This window comes from Mus caroli, unplaced genomic scaffold, assembly GCF_978045245.1.
Source record: "Mus caroli unplaced genomic scaffold, Mus_caroli_1 scaffold_13, whole genome shotgun sequence".
Classification (NCBI taxonomy): domain Eukaryota; kingdom Metazoa; phylum Chordata; class Mammalia; order Rodentia; family Muridae; genus Mus; species Mus caroli.
The window spans coordinates 55,064,070-55,082,651 of record NW_028227268.1 but is presented as its reverse complement, the minus strand read 5'-3'; the positions used below and the strand labels follow the sequence as shown (position 1 = coordinate 55,082,651).

Below are 18,582 nucleotides of genomic sequence, written 5' to 3'. Positions count from 1 at the left end.
AGAAGAAAGGGGGACAAATGATGTATTTTAATTTCAAAAAAGTAAATATTATTATTTTTAAAATCTCAAGCAAACACAGCGGGAAAGATGGCTCCCAAGATGTACATTCACATAGGTTTCAGGGGATTTGTGCTGAGCTATTTTTAGTCCAGGGGGAAAAGATTGGGGATCTGACTGGACAGGGTCCTCCAGGCTGAAACTGGTAGCCCCTGTCACCTGGAGCAGGACAGCTGTGCAGAACCGGTCGGGTAGCACAGTAGAGCAGCACAAGAGGAACCTGGTGCCCACTGCAGCCTTCATATGATCAGCCAAGTCCCATCCTTCAACCTTTCTCTGTTCGCTCGCAAGGTCCTTGTTTCCCTCTTTCTCTCCAAGGGCACTGTATAGCAGTGTGGAATCTGAGATCACGTCCCAAGCCTCTCATGAGGCTCACAGGGATGAACCTCCACAACTGTGTACCCACTGGACATGGAACTGCTGCTGCCAACAGCTCGCCTACAGGCTTCTGCCATCACTAAGATGGGACGGAAAGAATGGCATTGGTCAAGAAGAGGTCAGTCATGCCATCTCTGAGAATACCCACAGGGAAGGCTTCACCATGAGAGTTGCTTAGGAGTTTGTTTCTCTCTTTGTCTACTGCTTCTAAATGACCCAGTTGAATAGAAACAAAAAGCACCCCACAACATAAAGGGATGCCTATCTAGTAAGTGAGACTCTCTGTGTTGTATCATGAATGAGGGCAAACGTCACATCCTGGGTCTGGTAGTTTACCCTCCCATATTTGATGTGCCTATAAATACCAGACATTACTAACATCATAGTGCAACACAGTCTAAGTCAAAACCAGCTTCTCAGAGGACTGGGCACTGTTTCTTTTTCCCCTGTGTGCTGTGGGTGACAAACCAGCCACAGTGAATGGAGAGAGTGCTGGCCTACAAGAAGCACCAATTCTGGGGACATCTTGAGGCTCTGGCTAGAGCCAAGTCCTATGGCAATGGCTGCTGCACACAGAGAGGCATGGCAAGGCTCACCTGTGTAATGCCCACCTTGCAGACTGCCATGGTGGTTGCAGACAGCATACAAGTCGTAGAGAAAGTCCAGTGGGTAGGTGGTGGGGAGGCAGATTGGCTGCTTCCAGGAGGACCAAGGGCCAGGCCCCGCCTTGGAGTTGGTGCTCCTCCGTGCTACATGGGGAGCCATGTTGAGTCCAGACAGTGGGAACTTCACCAGCGTGGAGAGCTTGTTCCTTCGCTCTCCGACCTGACAGAACCGTTTCAGATGGATGATCAGGATGTCGGGCAGAGTCCACAAACTCAGCTTGACCACACCCTGCTGGAGGACTTGGCAGTGAGGGCACTTCCATGCATCATCCTGGGCCAGCTGGAAAGGAAGCCATCAAGACTGTGAGGTCACCAGAGTACACAGACAACTCACCACTGCACAGCCACAAGGCAACCAGTTCCCCTCCCAGCCAGGGACTAGTGTGGTGAGGGAGGGGGAAGGGGACAGACCTGCTCCTCCTTGGTATAGGACTGAAAACATTCGTCCAGGGTGCAGCTGGGCTGCTGGTGTGCCTGCTGCTGCCGCCACACACTGTCTGCATCCTGGACCCGTTCCTCCTGGAGGCTTCCAAACAGGCTAGATGGAATGAAAAGACTCTCTCAGAGCTCTCTCTCTCTCTCTCTCTCTCTCTCTCTCTCTCTCTCTCTCTCTCTCTCTCTCTCTCTCTGATCTAACTGCCTCTACAGAAAACCTGGCAGGGCATCAGACAGACAAAGCTAAAACCTGTGGGTCCCTAAAACCTCCTGCACCCCTGACTTTGCACTCACTTTTAGGGAATCACCTGTCTCCCCAACCAGCCCCTCAAAAAATCAAGTCCTAGGTTTACCCAACTTAGCACCAGCTTTAGTACCTGGCAAGAGAGGAAGCAGTACTTGCTGGATTGAAGCATGCCCTCTTACAAAGTCTGGCTGATTTACTAGCTGGCTATGAGAGGCAGCCAAGTGAAGTGATGAGCCCAGATTCAAGCCAACCAGGCCGGTTCAAACCCCAGCTCTGTAGGCATTGCTTAACCTCTGTGCATCTCAGTTTCAACCTCTACGCAACTCATAGTCCTCCCACGTAGGATGGGATGAAGATGAAACCAATAGCTCATTGGAAATTAGTGCTCTGAGCAGTGAATGGCCCAGGCTGGGGGCTCTGTAAGCACTTACTACACCTAACACCCCCACTGACCCCATCATGGTCACCATACCCATCGTGGCTATTTAAATAGACAGTTGTAAGTTCTCTCAGAGGAATGGCGTTCATCATCTTGAGGTGTGTGTGTGTGTGCAGGATCTTACACTCTAATTAGGTAAAACTCTAGGTCCAGGAAAAGTTTATGGTCAGAGGCCTATCCTAGCCAAAGTCTGCAGGAATAAAATTCTATTAACTCACCGCTCTGTGACAGAGCTATCCCATTCCACAGCCAGCTTAACATGAGGAGGGCCTCCTGGCCTCCTGAGGTGCAAAGCCCTGAGGAGAGAATGAGGAAACCTGTCAGAAAACAGATCCTTCCCACAGTTCTCAGGGCTCATCAGCCAGCTTTCCCCCTCTCCCTGGAGGAATGTTCCAAACAAAAACACCACAGAAAATGACCCCAAACCACACTAAAGGTTTCTAAGTCTGCTGAAGGCCCCTGACTACCTCTTAATGCCCTTTCACTGATATTCCCAGGAGATGGGAGCTCTAAAGCCTTCTAGCTACTATGACTCAACGAACTGCTTTACTGAAGGCCCTGCTACCCTCTTCAGTGTCTACAAGACACATTGCCATGGTGTGACTATGAAAGGTCTCCCATATGCTCACACCACCATTGGTGACATGCTTTAGCAGGGAAGCTTATCTGGAGTAGGTCACTGGGTGTATCCTGTCTCTAACTTCCTCCTGTATCTCTGTTTCCTGGCAAACATGAGGTCAGGAAGATTCTCCAGCATGTGATGTTCTGCCTCACCACAGGTCCCAGAACACCAGAGCCAGCTACGATGGACTGAAAGCATGAGACAGAATAAATCTCCCCTTCCCTGAAGGTGTTCCTGCCAGGGACTTGGTCACAGCCCCACAAAGTCAGACAAGCACCCAAATGAGCATCTCACACAGAAAGCCAGTACTGATGAAGCCCCAAGAGAGCTAACATCCCTCCCTGCCAACAACAACAACGCAGAAGGAGCCGCTGCAAACCCACCCACACTACTCAAAGTCTTGCAAACCCCCCAATGTGTAAACAAAAATCTCAGTGAGTAGAACTTTACTCCTCCCACCATCTGGGGCTCCACTCATTTCAGAAAAGCAGGAGAAATGAAGGGAGGGAGCGAAGGGTAGGAAGTTTTACCCTGAATCAAGAAGAACAGTAGTGGCCAAGTTCATGCCCAAAGTACTGGTTAGAATTTGTGACAATGTCACCAAGATTCAATAGAAAGTTCTGGACACACAGAATCTTCACACGGTGTGATGAGAATGCACACACTCCATATGAGGACACATAGCAAGTACAATGCCCATTCTTTCTTTTCAATGTATGTTGCATCCCTTTGTCCTTCCACTTAGGTGTTCCCTCTCAAGTTCCTGTCATGGACTGGTAACAACTAGTTTAGGCTGGATTCAGCCTTTAGAGCACATGTTGAATTACCTGTCATCTCCAATACCAAATGCCACAAGGACCCTTCTTCCCTAGTACTTCCTTTTCCTGTAAGACAGGTTCTGGCTGACACAGCTCCCCTCTCCCTAACTTACCAGTTAAGGAGCATATAAATGGGGCATTCTGGGGAGACTTCTGGTCTACCTCTACATGCCAGACAAGCAGTTCAAGCTGACCAAGTCAGGAAACCAGAGAACCTTACTGTGCACTATGCTCTATAGGAATATCAACAAAGCATCAGATTACTAATTCAGAGAGCAAAATCACCCCACAGACATTGTGCCAGCCTTGAAGATATCTACACAAGGCTGCACTGTGACAAGCTATTGAACAGACATGTGGAGCATCATGAAGTCATGGTTCACCACCCTTTACAGTTTAGGACTTATAATACAGCTATAGCATTCTCACCCAGCTCTAAGGGGACACTCATCCCAACTGGGTCTGAAGCACAGCCAACCACATGGTGGGTGCGTCAGGTAGACCAATCTGGGTGCAAACTCAGGTTTCTCTAGTCACCACCTGTGTAAGTCTGAGCAAGTTGATCTCTGGTGGTCTCATGATCCTTCATCTTTGAAGTGGCCATTCTTGGACACAAGGTTTTTAAAAAGTAGCAAAATGTGTCTAAAGACCCAACAAGGTAGCTGGTACTAGAGAGGGACCAATAAAGAATAGCTAGAATTATGGGTAATTTTATTGTTATGTAGTCATCTTTTTTTTTTTTTTTGGTTTTTCGAGACAGGGTTTCTCTGTGTAGCCCTGGCTGTCCTGGCACTCACTTTGTAGACCAGGCTGGCCTCGAACTCAGAAATCCGCCTGCCTCTGCCTCCCGAGTGCTGGGATTAAAGGCGTGCGCCACCACGCCCGGCTTGTAGTCGTCTTCTATAAACCCAGCTCAGTAAGAACACAAGCTCTCTCTTCCCTTACCTGTCAACTGCCCAGTGGCAAAGAGGCCGGCTGTCCTTTGGAGATAAGTAGCTGCAGGCCAAGGAGAGCCCCACAACCCGGATGGAGAACAGAGTCCCCAGGTCCTGCCGTGACAAAACCAGAGGCAACAGTTTATCACGCAGTCCATTTTGCAGAGTAATTGACTCTGACATACAAATTAATCAAAAGTGCAAGCACTTTTCTCTATAGTATTTTGAACATTCTATTAATAACTGGTATTTAAAATGGATAGATACGAAGGCTTCATTGTTTTGAAGATCCAGTCTTTTAATATAGTGATCTAATGCCATGCTTGATCTAGTGAACACAACCCCACACACAATAAACATGGTATATGTAAAAACAAGTATTTAACTGAAGTAGATACTGATTCAATAAATTCAAAGTAAAATTGATTTTTTTTTAGTCAATTATTGATAAGTAGTTCAATCTTCTTTATGGACAGGATTATCATCACCACAAATAAGACAGCTGTGTACAAACAAGTTCATACACACATGCTGATATTCTAGCACTTCTGAAGCTGAAGCAAGTCTCACAGAGATACACTTACATTATAGGTGCCTCAAAAAAACAAAACAAAACAGTGGGACAAATAACCCAATTCAAAACTGTCCAGAGGACCTAAATTCATGCTTCTCGAACACATGCAAATAACAAAAGTGTAATGAAGATGGTTGCTACCATTTGTAACTAGGAAATGTGAACCAAAGAATCAAGACCACAATGAGTTGTCATTCAAACCCACCAGAACAATTATATTTCTACCTATATTCTAATTCTGAAAGGGGAGAGGAGTAAGTGTTGGGGAGGATGTGAAGAAATGGGAGCCCACATGCACAGTTGGTGAGAATGTATACCAGAGCTGTGGAAATCAACTAGAGTTTCTTGAAAGGTTGTGCCTACAGCTACCATCTGGTCCATTAACCTTACTCCTGTAAATGTAGGTAAATCTGTATGTGTGGGGACTTCAAGAGATATCTGCAAACTCATGGTCAAAACAACATTTTTCCATATAGTCAAAAAGTGGGAACAACCCACATATTGATAACAGATAAATAGGTAAATGAAATGCAGTGGATACACACAACTCAATTTCAAAAGGGTTTAAAAAAGAAGGATTGGGATGGAGATAGAGTTTGGTGGTAGAGTACATTCTAAGCAGGCTCTGGGTCTGACCCCAGAAACACACACATGTACACGAACACACACATACACACTCATACTAATAACATACACACAAATAACATACACATGCACATACACACACACATCACAGAACAGCAGAAATCTACCATCTTTGTGGTAGTAATTCATCACCCTTTACCTTCAGCCTGAACTTCTAAGCTTGGGAGAGCTTTATTGCATGCAAGACCCTGAGGTCCATCCTATGCACACTAGGAGGGAGCTAGGGGGTGGAGGAAAATCTGGCATATGCTACGGGCTAGCAGGTATGGAACAGGGTATTCTGTTATGCTGTTAAATGGAAATGGATACAGGGTTTTTGTGGGAGGATCATTTTAAAAATTGAGAGTACAGTAATCATTATACAGGATGGCAAAGCCAATTAACATATACTTATGAATGGTTAAGTCATATATTTTGCCAAAAAAAAAAATCAATGCAGTCTGCATTCAAATGAAGAAATATAGTTTTTAAAGCTGTCACTCAAGAACTTGGCTACAATCAAAAAAATAAAATAACATTTCCTTCTAAATTAAAGTTGACGGCAGACATCTGGACTTAAAATCCTGGGCGAGAGGCACGAGATATATGTCAGATTCCGTCTGGCAAGAAAAAAGGAGGAAAGCTTTATAATTCCAGGAAAGAGTAATGTCCAGCGCTTTGGAAGATCAAAGGTCCAAACCACAGTGAGACAACTGTGAGGGGGCTGCTGAGGCTGTGGCAGCTTCCATAAGCAAGGAGTAACTAGAGACAAAGCTAGAGCCATGTATAAGGTCGTTCTGTTTTAATGAAATTTAATTATTTGTCTCCCTGCGTTTGTTTTCATTGAACACTTGGTCCATACAGCAGCCTACTAGGAGGTAGGGTCTTATGAGAGATGCTTAGGTTACTGGGGCATCCTTAAAAGGAACTCCGAAAGTCTAGTTCTCCAACTCTCCGTCATACCTGAGCCATGATGGCTTTGTCCCCATAGGGTTGTGGCATTAGGATAGGTTGAGAACTGGTCTAGACAGCGAAGTTCCGGGACTACTGTCAAAAGACCAAACACCCCATGTATCTACCAACGATAAATGTACAGTGTGTGGTTAATCGATAGTTTTGACCAGACCAAATCAATGGCTGGAAGCCTGCTAACCTCAGAGGCTTTGGTTCAGATTGACCATGGAAGCGGTGTACACTTTCTAAGAAACAAAGAAAGGTTTCCTTTGTCAGTCCTAACTAAGCCTTGCTGTTGGCACAGAGAGGTCACCCTTAACACAGATCCCAAGATCTATATGGAGGCAGCCAACCCTGCGTAAAGAAATAGTGCTGATCTCACACACCCAAGTTTAAATAGTGACCATAAAAAAAAAAAAAGCTCTTTCAGTAATGTCTTTTTTTCCCATAATTCATGCAAATTAATTCTCTCTAGCAAATGGCTCGTGTTTATAAGAAACCCTTTCCTGTCCTCTATTCTAGGGTAAGCCAATTCATCTTAGAACCTTCAGTGTATGCTCACGATGCTGAATCTCTTCAGCTCAGTTTTGAGAACTCTGGAGATTTTCTTTTCAAATTACTGCCATGTGGAGCCAGTCTTTAACACAGTATTAAAAGGATTAAGGCTGGGGGCTGGTGAGGTGGCTCAGTGATTAAGAACGCTTGCTGCCCTTGCATAGGAACCACAGTCTGTTCCCAGCACCTACATGAGACAGCTCACAACTGCCTGGAACTCCAGTTCCAGGGACTCAGACTCCCTCTTCTGGCCTCCTCGGGTGGTGCACACGTGTGGTGTACATAGCAGTAAGGAGGCACATATACATAAATTAAAAAGTAAAACAAAACAAAAAAAACCCAACTTTTTAAAACCAGTATGGGTTAAGTAGGAGGGCTATCCTGAGAGCCTGGCAGCCATTCTGAGCACATGACTCCCAGAGCACAGCATGCCCAGCATCACATTCACCAACAAGAAAAAGGCTGCGGCTTCCTGCATTGGAATCCCGCTAACTGCACTGGGGGTCCGATTAGTTCTTGATGTTAAAAGACTGTAAGAACACAGAAGCAGTAAATGCTCGCAACAAGAAAAGGAACAGGAGCAGCTGAGGAAGGAAGAGGCAGCGGAAATACGCGCTCACATGAAAGTGGTCTCATCCCTTTTAACAGTCCGTAGCACACAGTCTGGGGACAGCTGCCACTGTTACTAGGGAGCCTGACCTACTTGTGGGGAAGCTCACTTCTAATTCAGGCTCCTCAGTGCAGCGAACAAATCCTTTAGACATAAAGGTCCGGACAAATGCAGTGAAGGTTTTAATAAGGTGCTTTTTGGTATGAACTCTAAGTCGAATGTATAGGGCCGTCTCTGAGTAGGAATAGCCATTGTGAGAGATTATCTCTATAAAGTAGTTTGCTATCACCCCATTGAAAGGCTCTTTTTAAACAGTTTCTAAACCAAGAGACTACTGAGGCAACCTTACAGAACCTAGCCCCATCCGTGCCGGAGCAGTTCTTGACACGGAAGCTGTAAATCGATGGTTTTATGCTTGCTGAAATTCAGTGAGTTTTAAACCACCTTTAAAACCTTTCCAGGACAAGACAAGAAGGCATTTTGTCCTTGAGCTTTTAAAGTCAGGTTCTCAAAGCAAAATTATTTTATTATCTAGATTTCACTCATGGACATTAGTCTCATCAGCCAACAATTTTCCACAGAAATTACATCTCAAGGGCTGGCAGCAATGGCTCAGTGGGCAAAGGCTCTTGCTGCCAAGCCTGGCAACCTGAGCTAAATACTTTCCATACTCACATGGTGGAAGAAGAGAACCAACTCCCCAAAGCAGTGCTCTGACCACCACGTGTGCATCACACACGAACATGCACAGAAGCATACACAATAAGTGAATAAGTAAAAATGTATTTCAAACAAATTTAGAAAATAAAAACAAAAAATAAATTCCGTTTCAAGCCAGGGGTAGTAACTCATGCCTGTAGCCTCAGAACTTGGGGAAGTTGAGGCAGGAGGACTGGACTACAAAGTTAAGACCTTGTCTCAAGAGAGAAGGTTGGGGGAGGAGAAAAAGAGGGAAATTTCATCAAGTATCTTCAAATTTTTATCTAGATGTCTAAACTACAATTTACTATGTGTCAGCCCCTAATGAAAACAATGGCAGGCCATAAAGACATGAAATTGAGAATAATAACCCAAATGTTACTCTTTATTTCATTGGTCCTTGTGAAAGGCATCTCCTAATGTCAGAGGTGAAAACACTACAAGCCACAAAAGGGTAACTGTTTGCACATAAGTGCCACATAAGTACCCACACACTGCACACAAGTACACATACACACAAACACATGCATGCACACACACATGCATTCACACACACAAACACATGTATGCACACACACACACACGTGCACACAGACCTGTGCAGAGACCTCACTCCTCATGAGGCATCGAACCTTGCTGAGAATACACTGTTGAAGCTGGGCCCAGGAGATTGTTCTATCTTCCCGAATCAGGAACGGTGGTCCAAACCTGGAAATCCGAGGAAATAAGTCATTTTTCTGCAGAGGAAAACCCAACAAGAGTCATGGATGTGTGATTCGCTCCGGTTCCTCTCCAGTGGATTAGAAAATTGTTAGGAGCCAAGTACAATATGGAGTTGCCGGTTGCTTATATATGTTACACACAAGCTGCAGTACAGACTATTCCAAGAGATGAGCTGCCTTCCAGAGAACAGGGAGGAAAGGGATGTGGGAACAAGAGCAGGGCATCCAGATGACAACACCATCCTTGTCCTGTCTCAGTAATATTCTCATTACCGACAAGTTTTCCACATCCCAACCCACTGAATGTCCAGCTGTAGGCTTGTCAGTGAGCACAGGATGTCCGTAGGAACCCCAGCTGATCTGACTAGATAATGCAAAACTGTTGAATCGATGTTGGTAAAGCTGGGCAGGAACATGAAGGCCCCTGTGTGGATAGGGAAGGGCCCTGTGCAGCCCCTGATGGACAGATCAGCTCATCAACCTAGTCCTGTATTGTGCAGCACTCTGAGTTGCTTCCAGTTGGTTATTATTGGAACAATGCTGTTTATGGCAGGAACTACACATATTCTTAGACACAGACCCTCCACTCTGTGGGACCACTTGTCCTCCTAGGATGGAGGTTCTATAAAGAGAAAGGCAAAGCCAGTGCCACCCAAATGCCCTACAGAAAGCCGTGGCAGTTTACCAGGGAAGCAAGCACCTCTCTGCTCAGGTCCCTGGATAAACAGCGGGCTTTCTGTTTTATCATCTTGACAAGTAAGTTGCTTTGTTCTTGCTCAGAACGATTAATGCAGATTTCCTTAGCAATCTGAAGAACTAAAATAGAATCTCGCTACTTCTGTTAGACTTTCCTCGCTGCCAAGGACACTGAATCTTTTACCCCATGCGTGTGTTCTGTGGACTCCTCTTACCATGAGAGGTGTTATCTCATCTGAGCAAGAGCTAGGTTTTCCGTAACTGAGGTGAATCCTTCAGTCTCACAAGACCTACATATTTTCCCTCATTTTCTTTTGCCCTTAAGTTTTTATATTTGGGGGTGAGGGAGTCGCTGGCGAGATGGCTCAGTGGGTAAGAGCACTGACTGCTCTTCTGAAGGTCCTGAGTTCAGATTCCAGCAACCACATGGTAGCTCACAATCACCCCTAATGAGATCTAACACACTCTTCTGGTGTGTCTGGAGTCAGATACAGTATACTTATATATAATAATAAATAAATATTTGGGCCAGAGCAAGCAGGGACTGAGCGAGCAGGGCTGACTGGAGTGAGCAGAGGTCCTAAATATTCAATTGCCAACAACCACATGAAGGCTTACAACCATCTGTACAGCTACAGTGTACTACTCACATAAAAAAAAAAAAATAAATCTTTTCTTAAAAAGTTTTTACATTTGGTTTCAGTTTAAAATGTTAATTTTTTTTGAAACATAAGCCTTCTCTTTCGTGGCCTCCTGTTTTATGTGTTATAAAAACAGCCTCTTCTACTCAAAGACATAAATAGTCTATGTTGGTTTTCTTTCTGTTTTGTCTGCTTTGTTGAGAAAGGGACTCACTCAGGGGAGTGCCAGCGTGCTCACCTACACTGCTTTCATGGTAACTTTTCTGTGATTACTTTGTTAATTAATTGGGAATTTATATGTAAAAATTTACAGCAAAAGAAAAGATTGTTTTAAAATAAAAAGCAATTTGTTTAGCCTTAATTATTGGATAAAGCATCCATCCCCAAGACTATGAAATAAATTTCATTTTATCATATAATAAATACCTAAAGATACTTTGGCCTATTTGGGTTCTGAGATTATTTTCATATTCTTTTATCTACATCGTACTATTTTAACAATTAAATTTTTATTGAGCTGTATATCACACTATACACCTATGATTCTAGGAGCTAAGTAGGAGCTAAGGCAGAAGGATTATAAATTTGGAGCCAGCCTGAGCTACATAGGGAGTTCAAGGCTAGTCTGGGCTACAGAGTAAGACCCTATTTCAAAAAAAAAAACATCAGCGGCAACAGCATTGTGGTTGTCACCATCTCTCCTTCCCCCTCCCCCGACATCCCTGGGTATTCCTACCACCTTACCATCCCAGATACCTCTTAGAACCGTTTTCATCAATCTAAGCATCTCTCAGAGGACTTCTCCTGTGTTTTTATTTTGTATTGTTATATAGTGCTGAGCTTTGGACATACTAAGCACACACTGCAGCACTGGGCCACACCAGAATTCTCTCTCTGTCTTTTAAAGTTTATTTTGTGAGTATGAATATGTTTGCCTGGATACATGTATGTGCACCACATGCATGCCTAGTGTCATTACAGGACAGAACGAATCTCCTTGGAGTTACAGATGGTTGTGAGCCACCATGGGATACTAGGAGGCAAAGCAGGTTCTCCCGAAAAGCAGCAAGGACCCTTAGCCATGAGCCGCCTCTCCAGCCCCCAGACTTCTTTAAACATCTTGTTAGCACTTTAGCTGGCACATGATCCATATACACATTTACAGGGTCCACTGCAATGTTTCAATGCATGCACGCACTGTAGAAGGATCAATCAGGGTCGTATCTGTCAACCAAACAGTCACAATGTCCTTTAAGACACTTAATCTGACTATATCAAAAAGTTGTCTGTTTTTGACTATTTAATAATATAACCCATTCACTCTCCTGAATCCTTTAATTCGTTTGAATCACGTTCCAGCTCATGTCTCCTGGACAAACTGTCAAACTACAAACAGTGCTGGGTTTTATTTCCTTTACCTCCACCCTTTTATTTCCCCCTAGTGACCTGTCTACTATGTAGCTCCTGCTGACCTGTAACTTGCTACGTAGCAGAGGCTGGCCTCACAATCCTCCTGCCTCAGCCTCCAGACTAACTGAGATTACAGGTGTGCACGGCCATGCTTCACTTTCCTCTTGTAGCCAGTTTTCCTGTATGGATGCTGCTGGCCTTCACAGTAGTAGTGGTGCTCCTGCAATTAACGGGAAACCTCTGGTGTTTAATTAAGGATGGTGTCACCATCTGCTTGAGGCAATTACAGCTAATCCTTTTGCTCAGAAGCACTCTGCTCTCATCTTCTACTTTATTAACAATGGGAATCGATACTTATTAAGTTAGAAGTATTCTAGATAGAAACCAAGTATAGAGCCCAGCATGGTGGTCTACTCTGTAATCCCAGCAATGGGGAGAAAGAGACAGGAAGATCAGGAGTCCTGAGCCAGTCTTGGTTACAAAGTGAATTTAAAGCCAACCTGGGCTATATGACATGAAGAAAGAGAAGGGAGGCAGGGAAGGGGGGATTGAAGGAGGGAGAGAGGGAGGGAGGGAAAGAGGGAGGGAGGGAGGGGTGGCAAGCACAGGTCTACAAATCCCACTTATCACATGAACACAGGAAGGAGATTCACATACCTGCTCGCCTGCTGCCCTGAGCCCACCAGGTTACAGAAGAGGATGACCACCCTGTTCTCACTGTGGAGAGGCCCAGAGAATCGCTGGTTGTCACGGACTGGCAAGCGCGGTGACACTGACAGACCAGATGGATGGGCTGGAGAAGAGAATGACACCAGAGCATCCAGTCACCAGTGGGGAAAGGACACCTGGGACTTTGAGGGGAGAAGGTGGGGCTCCCAGCACCTGGCATACAAAATTCATATACATAAGATTTTGCGGTTTTAGTCAGCCAATAATTTTAAAAGATGGGCCTGAGTTTGGTTAGAAAATTTCAAAAGCAATCTAAAAGGCAACCCGAAATTACCTGCGTTGTTTTTATGTCTCCATCTAAGAGAACCTTAGAGCATCCCCTACTGGGGACAGAAGAGAGGGCCTCTACTTCTAATCAGTTCTGAAATACAGATTTGTTTTTTTTTTTTCCTCAAGGAAAATATGCGTTACCCATGATTAAATTTGAAATGAAGACTTATTTCCCTGGGTTATAAGACGGTCAAGGTCAATCAGGCTTTTGTTCCAGATCACATGGCCTGCTTTTCTCCTGTTAACGCAGAGAACATCAAACATCTGCTTCTCACAGCTCACTGACTGGGCTACCTAAGGACATGGGCTCAGAGCACAGGATTCACCTGAGGTGTGACAAGTCGCCATCCACATTATCAACCCTACAATACCATGCTTTTTCCTACCATCCGGGCCGACGATAAATAAATGTTCATTCGTAAATTAGGCGCAGTGGGAGAATAGCAACGAAAAGTAATAAAATAGAATGGGAACAAGTTACCATCATCAAGGTTATTTAATATCCACCAGTTGGGGGGCTAGGGCATAGGTGGAGAACTGCCTGACGAGCCTGTGTAAGTCTCTGAGTTTGATCCACAAAACAGAGATACACATTAGCAATGGGTCCTTTTGAAACCTTTCATTTCATGTGTTCAGAGTACAGGGCGTGTAGGAAACAAACTCCAAAAGGGGAATCTGGAAGGAGTGGGGGCTGCTGCATGCTGCAATGGGGTCTTTAAACATGGCCTTCTAAACTGGCTGACTGTGCTAAAATGTGCACTGATACACAATGAAAATTAGCTTTTTTAAAAAAAGATCACCATTTTTATCTGCCAGAGATTAATATCTCTTAAGCTCTTTGCCTGTCTACAGCTCAACTGGTAGAAATTTGACTCCAGACAAGGGCTGTGAATTGTAACAGTCCTGAACATCAGCACCTCCTGCTAAGCAATGATTCTCAGAATGTGGTTCCTGGACCTGCAGCATCAGCACGTCCAGGACTATGATTGACATGCAGAGTCTCAGGCTCCTCCTCAGGCCTTCTGACTCGGAAACTCTGAGCCCAGAAGTCTGCTTTAAGTAGCCCTCTGGGCAATTCTAATACTCACCGAGATTCTTAATATCAACCATCTGCAGGTAAGTTACAGAGGAAGTGAGTGTAGCAACTGCAAGCATTAAAGACTCTCTCTCTGCCTTAGCACCCTGGGAAGACACCCCCAGTCCCCGCGCCCCCCTCACTCATGCTGTCCCAAACAACTTATGTAAGGCACTACTGTACCTGAGAGCGTCCCCAGACCAGGTGAGGGAGGGACTTGGAAAGCATACACATTGTCACCCTCTGCAATGGTATTCAGGTCCTCTTCATCAAAGAATGACCGCTGGAATCCATTGGGATACAGTTCAACCAAGATCACCTGAGATGAGGAGGATTGTGTTCTCAAAAAGAACCCACTAGATAAGAATTCAAAGACAGAGCCGGCGAGAGGGCTCAGTGGGGAAAGGAGCTTGCTGCCAAGCCTGCTGACCAGAATTTGATCCTTGGAACCCACACCATTGAAGGAGAGAACTGACTCTTACAAGTTATCCTCTGGACTCCATATGTATGCATACACACACACACAAACACACACACACACACATACACACACACACAGAGACATATGCTAAATAAAAATAAAATTAAAAATAACTCAGTCTTAAAACTTATTTCTCCTTTCCCTCCAAGTATCTACATATTTTAAATCATAAAATATAGCAAACATAATAATTTGATTAAGCACAGACATTTCAAATGCAGCCACACAAAAATTAAAAAAAAAAAGATCTAAACTTTCACACCTAACTAACCTACCATAGCACAAATAGGATAAAAACATGCTAGATAAATAAAAACAGATCTCCATGAACAGCGCTCCATTAAGAAGGGTTCCTCAAGCCTGAAAAACATGTTCATGGAACACAAGAAGATGGTCACACGGCAGGAAAGAGACCTGGCTTCCCCGGAAACCAATCCAGCATCTTGATATAAAGACCTCACAGTGTCCATCTGAGGCCCCGAAGCTGGAAAGTTCTCTTGTAAAAGAGACATTTCAGGCTTAAAAAAAACCAGCCGGGCAGTGGTGATGCACACCTTTAATCCCAGCACATGGGAGGCAGAGGCAGGTGAATTTCTGAGTTCGAGGCCAGCCTGGTCTACAGAGTGAGTTCCAGAACAGCCAGGGCTACACAGAGAAACCCTGTCTTGAAAAACCAAAAACAACAACAACAACAACAAAAAACCAAAAAAACCAGTGTGAACCAGAAGAAAAGTTTGAGTTGTAGAAAGGAAATGAACCAAAGAAAGTAGTAATTAATATTACTAATTACATAAACATTAAATTTAACACTTCATCACTGATGAATGGCCACACACCATAACATGATGAAACCAAGTTTAACTACAAGTGTGGGCGTGTGGGTATTATAGTCTGGAACTATAAGAACTCCTATTAACTATCTACAACAACGTTTTGTGAGAGGGTCAGGGTCAAGGTTGAGGGAAGTTCTCAGTACATATCCCTGGCTGGCCTGGCCTGGAATCTGCAGGAATCCACCTGCCTCAGCCTCTCAGAGGCTGGATTATAGGTGTGAGCCATCAACACCTGGCTACTATCTGTAGTAATATCTAAATCAAAAAGATGCAAGAAAACTGAAGCACCGAACCAAGACCTCTGTGAGAAGGTCTTCTCTTTCAGAAGATTTAACATTAGACTTTACTCATTTTCCCCACCGGCTTTTAGTAAAAATTAAAATAAATTGATGTAAGTATCCCAAGTCACGAGACACTGAATAAATACACCCAGATGCTTCCATTACCGTAGACAAACATGCCAATCAAAGAAATCAAAACATCAAGAGGGATGTTCAGTTCCAATCAGACTGTCCTGACACCATGTGAGTTCCACGCTCCTCACAAATGCATCCGACATTCTGCATTCCTGACAGTCCTGTGGCTACTCAACCCCTGCCTCCATCAGAGTGGCCCTCTCTGTCTTCCATTAATGTCATGGCTCCCAAAAGTCATGCTCTTCCCACCACCACCACCACCACCACCCTCTCCCACCCCTCTCTCTCACATCTACACACACACACACACACACACAGAGAGAGAGAGAGAGAGAGAGAGAGAGAGAGAGAGAGAGAGAGAGAGAGAGAGAGACCTCTAGAACACTTAAGAGCTCATTTATTTTTACATTTATTTTATGAGGGCGGGGGCCTGGCATGTGCAAACTACAGCATGTGTTTAGCAGTCAGAAGACAACTTTCTCAGTTCCCTCCTTCTGCCATGAACTCAGGGCTTCAGGCTTGAAGGCGAACACCATTACAAGAAAAATATGCATTATTTTTCCCCTGGGTGAGAGTTTCACAAAAATCCTCCAGGTAGAAATGGAGGTCACAGGCCGGGCGTGGTGGTGCACGCCTTTAATCCCAGCACTCGGGAGGCAGAGGCAGGTGGATTTCTGAGTTCGAGGCCAGCCTGGTCTACAAAGTGAGTTCCCAAAAAAGAAAAAAAAAAAAGAAAAAGAAAAAGGGGGTCACGACTACTCAGACAGAGGTGGGAGGGGTCGGTAGACTGATGACAGAAGCCTTGGTAACCAGGGTGATTGATTGTACAAATATACAGATATAGCCACAACCTTAAGATGTGTATACTTTGTTGGATGTGTGTTATGAAGTACCTAAAAAACTTAAACATAATTTTTGTTTGCTTAATTTTAAAAGGTTCTACCAGGTTACCTGAGAAACATAAACTTTCCATTTTATAGTTACAGAAACAAGGCCCAAGTCAGAGAGAGCTGGAGAGCAGCCGAGTCACAGCTAGAACCCCACTCGGAGCCCCTCTGTGATGGTAGTCTTTACTGCCAACTGACTGCGTTCAGGATCACCGTGGAAACGCAGCTGCAAGTGCCCATGGGTATATTTCTAGAAAGGTTTAGCTGAAGATGAAGACCCGCCATGAATGTGAGCAGCAGCAGCCCATGGCCTGGGGATGGGCAGAATGCTAAGAAGGCAAGCAGAGTTCCACAGTCATCTCTCTCTGCTCCCTGACTGCAGATGGACCTGGGAGCAGCTGCCTGAGCCCTGCCCATCCCCCAGCGACGGCAGGCTACAATGTAGCCCTCAAAGCCCCCAGCGACGGCAGGCTACAATGCAGCCCTCAAAGCCAAAATGAACCAACCTTTCAGCCCTTCCTCCCTTGCCTTTTGCCATGAATTTGTTTACAGCAACTAGGAAACTCTTGTGGCCTCTCATCTTGTTTGTCACTGTATCACTTTTATCCCACCACACATCACAGGGGTCCTCTGGGCACAGTAAAGCCAATTCTTCACCAGGACTCCAGAGGAAGCAAAATCAAGCCGAGAGTGTCAGCTCACACACGTAACCTCAGCACTCAGAGGAGGCTGAGGGGAGAGAATTACCAGGGGTGTGAGACTAGCCTGGGCTTCACAGTCAGTTCCACAGCAGTCTAAACTACAGAGTGAGAAGATCCTGTCTCAAAAATTAAGTAATTAACAACTACATATATGAAACAAAGACAGGTTGTTTTGGTACATGCCTTCTAAGCCACAGAATGAGACTCTGTCTAAATAAATAAAAAATCAATCAATCAATCAATCAATCAATCAATCAATCAAAGACAGGTCAGGTAGTACATGCTGAGCCCGAGGCAGGAAGGTCATGTGGTCAAAGCCAGCTTGGGCTACCAAGGAGGCAGGCTTAAGCCAGCAGAACAGTTTCCCACCTTCTCCATCTCCTCTCCTCTCACAAACTTTCAATGTGTGCATCTCACTAAGCATCCCTCCAGTCCCCCGCCGATATTCTCAGGAGTGGGAAAGCGTAAAAGCACATGCATTCCCATCCCAGCTTAGCCACCTCCTTGCTGTGTGACCTTGGACAATTCACTTAACCCCTCTGAACCTTTTTCCTCACTTCCAAGATGAAGACCTCTGTAATATCTTCTTTATAAGAGTGGTCAGGATTAACCCATGAGATAAACTGAGCACTGTGCCACATGCCTATATTTCAACACTGGGAAGGCTGAGGCAGAAGGATGGATAGGAATTTAAGGCCACCCTGGAATATATATATATATATATATATATATATATATATATATATATATATATATATATAGGGGTACCAGGCCAGCCAGAATCATATAGTGAGACCTTATGTCAGAAGGGAGGGAGGGGAGACAGAGGGAGAAAACCACCAAGGGACAGGGCCCACACTTAGTAAACATGACTGGTTAGCTGCTGTTGGATCACAATTACCACCACCTTCTGAACTGCAAAGTGTCTCTTTGCGGTCACCCTGAGTAATAATGCAGAAGTCAAGGCCGGGTCACCACAGACACCGAGGGACAACTAATCAAATAGAAGCCAGTGAGTCATGCTGGAGTCATCTGGGAACCACACACTAGCCTGGGCAGCTGGCCCAGTCAGCATTCTGTCATCCAATGGCCAGGCCCCAGCCGTTCCA

General features: G+C 44.8%; 1 protein-coding gene across 2 annotated transcripts in view; it reads right to left on the bottom strand.

The window, feature by feature from the left end:
* The window catches only part of Usp43 (ubiquitin specific peptidase 43), a 62,137-nt gene that overhangs the window by 18,039 nt on the left and 25,516 nt on the right, over nucleotides 1-18,582 (bottom strand). Inside the window, exons 6-12 of one of the 2 annotated variants that reach the window (XM_021177353.3) lie at nucleotides 14,339-14,474; nucleotides 12,739-12,874; nucleotides 9,209-9,320; nucleotides 4,607-4,710; nucleotides 2,440-2,517; nucleotides 1,512-1,638; nucleotides 1,032-1,380 (exon numbers count right to left, since the gene is read on the bottom strand). In XM_021177353.3, the coding sequence (XP_021033012.1) occupies nucleotides 1,032-1,380; nucleotides 1,512-1,638; nucleotides 2,440-2,517; nucleotides 4,607-4,710; nucleotides 9,209-9,320; nucleotides 12,739-12,874; nucleotides 14,339-14,474 (1,042 nt within the window). The remainder of the gene's footprint in view (nucleotides 1-1,031; nucleotides 1,381-1,511; nucleotides 1,639-2,439; nucleotides 2,518-4,606; nucleotides 4,711-9,208; nucleotides 9,321-12,738; nucleotides 12,875-14,338; nucleotides 14,475-18,582) is intronic. The other variant, XM_021177354.3, reaches the window with a different exon arrangement.